At 33.4% G+C, this 9,959-nt stretch overlaps 1 protein-coding gene across 1 annotated transcript; it reads left to right on the top strand.

Annotated features, from left to right (window-relative positions):
• Positions 1-3,814: 3,814 nt before the first annotated feature.
• LOC130644458 (uncharacterized) lies at positions 3,815-8,509 on the top strand. The gene is made up of 2 exons (XM_057450078.1): positions 3,815-4,810; positions 6,133-8,509. Exons 1-2 carry the CDS (start codon positions 4,593-4,595, stop codon positions 6,215-6,217), a joined length of 303 nt encoding a protein of 100 aa, XP_057306061.1. The 5' UTR covers positions 3,815-4,592; the 3' UTR covers positions 6,218-8,509.
• The last annotated feature ends 1,450 nt before the right edge of the window (positions 8,510-9,959 follow it).

Here is a 9,959-nt window from a genome sequence, read left to right as displayed (position 1 = left end):
AATTCCTTAAATCCATCGTGTTTAAGAAGGTCAGCTGTACTACAGAGGTTAAGTTCTGGATGTACTTTCATCTAGATTTGGTTTGATTTCACATTCTGTTTACTTAGCCTTGTGAGGTGCCGAAACATCAATCTCCCAATTTCAGGCAAGTGACCCATCCCTTTTTAGCGAATTCTACGCTGATTGGAAATCTCAATAGAAACCTTGGTCGACAACGAACCAAACTAATTTTTGACCTAAGAACATGCAATACAATTTTTACATGGTTGTTTTGTTATATCTCTATAATAATAGCCGTCGTCTGTCTGTCTCTGCGCGGACCCCCGCCGAGTTAGAAAATGATGTTACGGAAACAGGAATATCAAACTTTGTTGCGACGGGTAAATACAAAGGACGGGTGAACCCGTGGATTTTTCCACGGGCAACGACTAGTCTCTATTATAATAGCCGTATTCCGTCTGTCTGTCTCTGCGCGGACCCCCCGCTGAGTTAAAAAATAATGTTACGGAAACACGAATATCAAATGCGATATACTTTTATCCACTTTGTTGCGACGGGTTAATATAAAGGACGGCCGATCCCGTGGATTTTTCCACGGGCAACGATCTATATTATAATACCCTTATACGTCTGTCTGTCTGTCTGTCACACAAAATGGTAACTTAACTGTGCAATAGCGAGAAGCACGCAATGCGGTGTAAAAAGGACGGGCGAACCCGTGGATTTTCCACGAGCTAACGACTAGTTACAATAATTGACTCTGTCACAAATTTAATTTAATTTCAATGAAATCTTTTATTTTCCTTTTCAAAGTAATAGAGCTTGTTTAAAAAATTACTTATGAGTAAACCCATTTCAAATGTGGTGGAATTTTCCCTTTTGGGTGTTTTTTGTGATATCTTGAGAATATTAAAACAAAGTTATTAGAAAGCAAACAATGTTGAAAATTCGATCTGGCAAGATTGGGATACTTGTTTAGCCGCCTTGTCTTCATTACAGTAGCTACCTTTGGCAAAGAAAATAAGAAGAAAGAAAATAGTGGTTGCCAGAAGTTCAAATTTTAAACAAGATTTCTGTATATTTTGGCTGTATTCAGAGATTTAACCTCTTCTTTTTGTGACGGTAACTGGAATTTCGGATGTGGAATCATGGAGTGAAACATCACGGTGAATACAATCATCATTGCCTCACCAGATACAGATGTTTTCGTCAATGCAGTTCATTATTTTGGCCGATGGATTTAGTTTAACCTAAAAGAGCTATGGGCTTTAACAAGTAAATGTGGATGAAGAAAAAGCTTTGCGTTTTATGAGTTGGTTAGTGTGTTGGAGACGATAATGTGATTGATATTCTACCGGCTGTTCATCAATCAAGTAAGGGTAATAAAAACATGCTTTTTAAACTCGTGGTTATACATGATATGAATATCCATTTGTTGGAACAAGAACAATTTAGCATTGAAGCTTCTTGCAAAGCAATCAGCCATTAAAATTAGGAGTTTTTATTGTTCAGGTTGCGATACTACAAGAAAATCAGAACTAAAACTTCTGCATTAAATATCGAAACATTTAAAGAATACTACCTCAAGAACATTTGACAAGTAACTTTTGAGGTGTTATTTATAATTTTATGTAACCAACACAAGATAATTTATTCGGGGTGAGAAGATGGCTGATCAAGATGTGGGATTTTTGAATCTTTTATAGACAACTTTCCGTGCGACGTAATGTTTTGATTTTGTGTTTAGAACATAGGGCATGCGCACGCATTCATGTAGGTGGAAAAAACACCAACATGCCACATAAAACAATGCATTCAAAAAAGAAATACCATATAAATTCGCGAAAACAAGTACTCGCGAGTTTTAAGAAGGCTAATTCAAGAAATTGATCCTCGTGAAAATTTTAAAAAGGGCTCATTCGCGAAAATAAATCCCCGCGAAAATTTTGAGAACAACATTTTTGTCTTCATCTTTGTTTTCTTTTTTCATAGAATTCTGTGGCCACAGGGCATCTAATCAACGTCGTGTAGAAGTTGTGATCTTTTTTGTTTTTACCTTAGAATAGAATAGAATAGATAGAATAGATTGCTTTATTTACAGTCGATAATGTACAAAAGATTTAAAATATACTAATAAGGTCAATCGGGAAGCTTTTTGGCTGAAAATCATGAAAGACTTTACTGGATAAGATGGTTAGTCTATTAAGACTAATTAAAATCGACTGTCTAAACGAAAAATTAAATAAATCCTAAATTAATTATGTATTCTGCACAGAAAATTCACTTATACCTCTACAGAATTTAACCAAAGACTCTGCAGATTTGATTTCATCAGAAAAGAATTCCATAATTGGGAGGCTATATATCCAAATGTTTGCAACCCATATTTTGAAAATTGTACTCTACATCTAACTAAAGCACTTGATGACCTTAAATTGTATCCAGTATCATTTCTAAACTGAAACACACTTTCCATGTAAGAAGGCTTCAATTTCCATTTCGTCTTGTAGACCTCTTTTAGTAATTGTCTACAATGTTGCATATGAATACTTTTCGTAGAAGAAGTGGATTCCACTTTAGACTGAGCCTTGCCCTCTTTTAAACTCTATCCACCTTAGAAATAAATTTCCTGCTATTAAATCCCCAGACTAAAGGACAATAATTGAACTCAGATGCTAAGAATATTCCATACAATAAACGTTTTGTTTATTGTCAACAATCCAGGAAATTCTCTTCAGGGCATTAGATTTACAGCTAGCTCTTTTGCACAGTGTGTTTATATGTTCTGCAAAAGTGAGTTGACTCTCAAATTTAATACCAAGAAGCTTTACACATTTGGATGCAGATAAAATTGCTCCATTTAAATTTAAATGCCGGATTTGTGGACTTTCTGGCTTTCTAAATATTATAAAATCGTTTAATTGCAAGCTATTATCGGAAAACCATAAAACTGCTGACCTAAAAAGTTGTTCTAACATATATTTTACTTCGTGAAAGGTTTCAGCTGATGCACAAAAAGTATTATCGTTAGTTAGTTACACACTAGAAAATCAGAGCAGGACGGCATATTCACGTTATATTTAAAAAGAAAATCATTTAAAAATATGTTAAATAGTAACGGCCCCAAAATTGACCCCTTTGGTATACCAGAAAAAATTTCCTTCCAACAACCAAAACACCTAGTCTCTGAAAGCGCTGCTTTAAATAGCTCCAAATAAAAGATAATGCACTAGAAGAAAATCCATAAGCATGAAGCTTAGCAATAAGCAGCCTGTGCTTAATACAGTCCAAAGCCTTACTTAGATCCATGAGCAAGGCAGCAACACACTTTTTAGAGTCTAACTTTTTTTGAAGAAAGCACATTAGATTAAAAAGAGCATGTTGGCTACCTTTCCTGAATCCAGGCAAGATAGGGGACATTTTTCCCTCCATGAACTCACTTATCTGTTCAAATAAGATTGTTTCAAACAACTTAGCCATGTTTGGCAGTTTACTAACTGGCCGATAAATTTCTTTGCAGACCCTAGACATTGCTTTGTAGAGTGGAGACACATCCGTAAATCTCAAAGATTCAGGAATGATGCACCTATCTACTGAGTCATTAAAACAATGACTCAACTGCTTAACAAAAACATTTGCGTGAGCTTTGAGAAGATCTGCAGGTATGTATCCCTCTGGACACTCTGGACATGAATTTTTGGGTACTTAATGAATTTAGAAAAGAGAAAAGCAAGAATCGACAAAAAAAATTTTAACTATAGGGGTTCTGTATTAGATAATTGATCATATTACAAAAATAAAAATACTTTTTTTCTTTAACTAAGGGTCCCCCCTGGACCACCTGGACCAAGAGGACCACCAGGTAAAAATGGAAAACAAGGACTTGGTTTCTTCTTTCCTGAGATAAAAGAAGCACATCTAAACGTGGTAGCAAATGAAAGCAACATTAATACACTAAAATGCATCGGATAACATCTGAAATGACATCTTTCCTTACGGTTAAAAATATTTCTTGTAGTGATCGTGGAAAGGCAAAATGCATTGGAGAAAGTATCTTAGAATCGGCGAATGCAAGTGGCGTATTAACTGTCCAAGGTATGAAAACTTATATAATACATATGTGTGTGTCACAGTTAAAAGATAGTTTAACTATCAATTTATTGTGACATTTTGGAGGATTGCCCTGTAATCAAATTGAAACATTTCAAATTTGACTGTAAATAGTCTGAAAAATAAAGTCAAGAATAATGTTTCATCGCAGAGACATGTATATTTCTGCAGAAAACCCATGCTTTTTATGTCCCCAGAATTGTACCAACTCCCTTAATTATTAATTTTCGATACACAGTTGCGCATGTTTATTTTAGACGTCCCCGGGATAGCAAAATTTATACTTCATGCTAACAAGCGAAAAATATTACACGAAATAGTGATGCTGTAAATATGTTTGACACGGTTGAATCCCTGTTGACCGACGAATACATTGTACTAATTAAACTATTTTTCTAAATAGCTCGCACATGCGCATGAACAACTTAATTGAATAAGTATTGTTATGAACTTCTTACGCTATTTTTATAGCTTCCCCTATCATGTCACTACCACAGGGACCAATACTTGCAAACCTTGGATCTAACTTTACCCTTCCTGAATGTTTTGTAGTCTCGGAACCAACAGCTAAAGTGACATGGAAAAGAGGTTATGGCAGTTTCCCAGAAAGCCGTGTTCACGTTGCTAATGGTAATTTATATTATAAAAGTTCGTGTCGAAGACGAAGGATTTTATGTCTGTACTGCGGAAAATTATTTAGGTCAGTGCATTACCAGTTCAGTTAAAAAAAGTTTGTCGATTTAGAAATAAGGTATCACTGTTATCTTCGTAATGCTTGAAATTATTAGTTTCTGTTCACATGTGATCTAGCCCTTTGTATTCTAGAAAGTTGAATTGAAAAATTTTTTTATATGGCGCGTCTGATCCGACAATGTTGGCTTCTCCTATTCCACTAAACTATAGCTCCTATGCTGATATCATTATCAGTGAAAGGGAAAGCATCACATCAATTTTGCCAGTCACAGACAAACGGAAATAGTGTATCTTTTTAATAATACCAGGTGCGTTCAAAAGAGTTACGTGCAGCGTAAACTCATTCATCTTTTTGCCGCGCTATCTTAAAATTTTATTTTTATTTTGCCTTGACAAAAAAATTTAATTTCTAATCTTTTTGATACAAATGTCATGGGTAATTAACTTTTATTGTTCCTCAATGCATTTTATTTGTTATAAATAGGTACGCAGACAAAGTTACAGACAATTAACACTGCGTTGTCTATTTCATTGAAAACTTTTTCGCGCCCTTAAATTTACTTTGAAAAAATGTTATGATAAGAAGAACAATAAATTTTAAGAAGTTTTTATAAGTATAATTATTGTTTGTTGATTATTTTATTCCCTTGTTGAAATTGATTTTAATTTAAGTAAAAAAATGTTTTCCTGTTCACTATATGTATTTGGAATTATTTTTGTGAATTTTGTTTGACCTTCGACAATTTATATATATTTCCTGCGGGCCACCGACTAGTTTTTATATAAAACTAGATGTATGGTGCGTGAAAAATTTTACTATTCTATAAATAAAATGACTGTTAAAACATCCAATTTTCAAAACAAGTTAAAAATTTTGTGAAAATATAGCTCTTTTTATTATGAACAGATTTTAGGTATAATAAAGTATAATAAAAAATTAAACGATATAGACAACAGTTTGTGTCTTGTGCGTTAGGGAACATTAAAAAATGATTATACCTTATCTTTTGTTTTCACCTGTTAAATTAAACACGAATATATACAAAAAAAATTTAGTGGAACTATGAATGTCCGAAGTAAAACACTACACCTACTTTGCCTGTCACAGACAGGCGCAATTAGCGTATTATTATATAACCTTATACACCTTATCGATTGGACACAGACTTAATTGATCTAATTCGAGTTGTGGTTATTAATGCGTTTAAATTGAGGAGATTCTACATTTTTGCATCACTGCATGCAAAGATAATAATGTCTTCATTAAGAAGTTGACCTATAAAAGCCTAGAACCTATAAGGAACTTTAATTTCCAATCTTTTTTTGTAGGAAAAGCCACAAAAAGCGTTCAGCTGAATTCAAGACAGTTATCGTTTTTGTCCAAACCTCCATTTTTCATGCAAGTTACGAATAATTCAGCTACGTTGACATGTTCGGCTTTGGTGCACAATATCACATGAAGGGAACGTTTTATTCTTTTTATCAGAACAAACCAATGATTTCCGAAGTAATTAAGAAAGCAGACAGTTTTACCATCACCACGAATGTACAAGTTCCAGGAGTATACAAATGTGTGATAAAGGAGGGTAATAGAAAGATTGACACAAGCTCAAATGTGAAATCCGATATTTGATATTATAGTTTAAAGAATTTTTCAATTTTTTTTTTTCAGTTCTATCTTTAATTGTCTCCCAGGATCAAATTGTTCAAATTGGAAAATGGTTGAAAGAGGGGTTAGTTTTGGGAACTTATGTTTTATGCTGGCGATATAATGGTGGTAGTAGGAACAGCTTGTCCGAATTTCATACCATATGTGATAACAGATAGAACGTGTTGGCAATTTTTAAGTTTTTAAGCACAAAGATATTTGGAGAATTCAGTAAGGCGCCCTGGAAAGGTAATGAGTTTTATTCACAGACAAATTTGTTTCAACTGTAACCAGTGCGTTTTACTTTTATTATATCTCTTATCCTATGAATATAGAGCGCAAGAACACGATAAAATGCAAGAAAAAACTGTATTTAGAAAACTAACAGCGAATCTTGCCGCGTTTTTATATTGATCTATTTAGGCACCACCAGAAACTTCAAACAGAATGTTAAAACTCATTTTAGAACTAAAACAAATGGGTTTTAAGGAATTTGCAAAAATGTGATGACATAAGCAGAAATTTTTTGTTACTATTTTGTCCCTTTCAGGACATATTGTATGCATACTGTACTGGTTGGTTAGTGACGTAAAAGTTGTGTTTTACTGAAGAACGCACTATCCTTAGGAACAAAATAGCAAATGTAATATATATTTTTAAAAAAATTGACATGGACCCCAACAAAGTAGATCACTAATTATGCTTGAATAAAAAGACACTCCTGAGGATTTTTCTGCTGGTCAACCACTTTGTATTAATATTAAATTTCAGCATACGGTACCTCCAGGAGCGAAAATTCATTTCTCTTTTCCATTGAACCAAGTCTTTCCAAGATTACGTTGACGGGTAACATTCCAGTCTGTTATTCTTCTTCATATGGTCCATGCTTTGGCAGTCAGAAATTGTATGCTTTAAGAAGATATGGATACATTTATTATGAAAGCAGCGGAGAAGGAAAAAAGGTTACGCCAAGGAGTAGCGGTCAGTTGTCAGCACTTGAAGTTTTTTATAAAATTGATTACTAGTAATTGATTAGAAGCTTACCTTCTGCAAATACGTAAGTTGGCTTTATATAAAAGAGCTTGAAATTTTGTCTATCTTGATTTGTCTATCCTGATCGATTCTCAAGAATTTCGACTTTGGATAATTATGCTGATAATTATGCTAATCAATAAATGACATCAAGGTTTAGAAAATATGAGGTAATGTAAGTAAGTGTTCACCTATCCCGTTTAATATTTTAAACATATTTACATAAATATTGATACTTAGTTACCGTGATTATTATTCATAACATTTGTTTAATTTTCCTTTCGCAATTTTTCGTTTTCTGCTTGTTCGAGAGTGAGTACATTAGGAACGAAAATATTCGGACGGAAAAGCTTACGGATTTTTTTTTTGTCCGGAAATTTTTTTCGTTTAAAATTTGTGTCTGCCGAAGTTTTTTTTGTCTGAAAATTTTTGTTTTTTCTAATTCTTTTTAAAAGGACCAGTGCATAGAAGTTATATATAGGGTAATCAGAAAATCAATAAAAACTGAAGTTCTAGAATCTATTATTTTTGTTACTTTCACATTTTGCTAAGGCTCTATCTATAAAGTTGGATCCTGAAGACCCTTTTTTAGATCTTGATTGAATATATGTACGCTATAAATGGGTCTATCCTTCTTCTTTAATGCCATTTTCCGTAATTATTACTTTTGAAATTCGGTTAAAATTTTTCCGTTGAAGTAAAAAATTGTGTCCGACATTTTTTCCCTCAAAAATTTTAGTTCTTAATGTAGTATTTCAACTGGCGTTTAAAGTTAAAAATATTTTTTTTTGATGTAGTTATTATCATACCAGACGTAGAGATAAAATTATTTATTTCACCATTTATTCATTTGCGTTTCTACCATTTTGCAATGACCTTACTTCTATTAACGATTTCCCTTAAAAAAGTAAAAATGTGATCATTTAAATGAGCCAGCTCGGTTCACCGAGGTTTTGTTACGTTGAACCGAGATCTGGGTTCGGCAGACTGGAAATTTCTAATGTGAACGCTCCAGCCCAGCTGTTTTTTTTTCATTTAATAAGAAGTTTCATAAGAAGTTTTGCAGGAAAAGAAAACCATTGGCCTGTGTAACGTCACTTCGATTCAATGACGTCACCATTTCTAGGAATGCACTTGTGTCAAGATATTTTATAAGTGTACCAAGTTAACTTACGCAACCATGTATAGTTCTAGATGCATTTGTGTTGTGTTCAAGTAAATCTTGGTATGCGAAATATGTATCTTTTGTGCACTTCGGAAGGCAGGTTTGCCAACCGGGACGAAGGAGTTATTCTACGATTATAATCATACACATTGTGTTCTTCAATCCCAACCCAACTTTTCTTAAAAGTAAAGTATTAAATTATAATAAAATTTAGCCTGATCGAGAAAAAATTGGGGAGAGTTGAATAATTTTGAGGGTCGGTGAGTAAACTTTCCCTCGGCTAAGAACTCTCGCAAAGGATAATTTTGTGTCTTAAATCAATTGAGTAACTATTATTTGAACTAATGAACTTTGAAGTTCACAAAGAGAAACATATAACAAGGAATAAAAGCATAAAAACGCTTCGGGTTAAACAAAGTCACATGCTGTCATCACCTTCTTGAACTTACCGTCACATACCAACATTGCAGAATCATTATAATGATCTTACGTTAAAGGAAGAAACTTTCGCGAGGCGACAAAATCGCGAATTTGCGAAAGTTTTTTCCTTTAAAGTAATTGTATTGCAGATTTTCCTTTATTATTATATTCCTTTAAAGTAATTGTATTGGAGATAGTCTCCTTCTCTGGTGGTTACAGAATAGCCGTCTGTGGAATTTAAGTACTGTTCACAGGCTGGAAATTAACCCCTTTTGATCAAAAGCTATAAAGTTATGCTGTTTTATGGTTGATATTCAGTTAATTTTGAAAAATTTCATTAAGGTTAAAAAAACTATGATCTGAGAACATCTGTTGTTACAGTGGGTTAGAAAAACAATGTTGATAAAAACATATATTCATATTTCCACTTTTTTATTTACCCCTCTATTTTTCTCATTGTATTGTATACTATATCGTCAGGTGACTTTTAAGCCTTATATTAGTCTGTTCAAAATGGTGGCTTATATTCCTGCAATCTTTCCACAATTTTTTTTTAAAAGCATCATAATTGCACATATAACCAGAGTAATAAGCCACGTCCAAATAAATTTTATTACGTCATGATAACAGGATGGCCGAAAATGGCGATGCGGGGAATATGTATGACGGTAGATTCGCTGGGTTTTTCGGGGCCTACCGAGTAGTACATTTTTAATTTCGCTATGTTGAAACCATTAGATTATCAATTTTTTTTTCCAATTTCAAAAACGCCTGTAAAAACAATGTTGTCTAACAAAATGAGATTCTGTGATAGACTTTCTGATATTCTACTTACTGGAGAAACGGATTTGATTGGTTATTGACTTGTGATGTGATTTGGAAGTTTCAGCA

Source organism: Hydractinia symbiolongicarpus, chromosome 5 (genome assembly GCF_029227915.1).
Source record: "Hydractinia symbiolongicarpus strain clone_291-10 chromosome 5, HSymV2.1, whole genome shotgun sequence".
NCBI lineage: Eukaryota > Metazoa > Cnidaria > Hydrozoa > Anthoathecata > Hydractiniidae > Hydractinia > Hydractinia symbiolongicarpus.
This window is presented reverse-complemented; position numbering and strand designations above follow the sequence as displayed.

Coding starts and splice junctions, on each gene's coding strand:
- LOC130644458 (XM_057450078.1), top strand. CDS start 4,593: ATGTCACTACCACAGGGACCAATACTTGCAAACCTTGGATCTAACTTT. Junction 4,811..6,132: donor TACTGCGGAAAATTATTTAG/GTCAGTGCATTA, acceptor CTTTTTTTGTAG/GAAAAGCCACAAAAAGCGTT.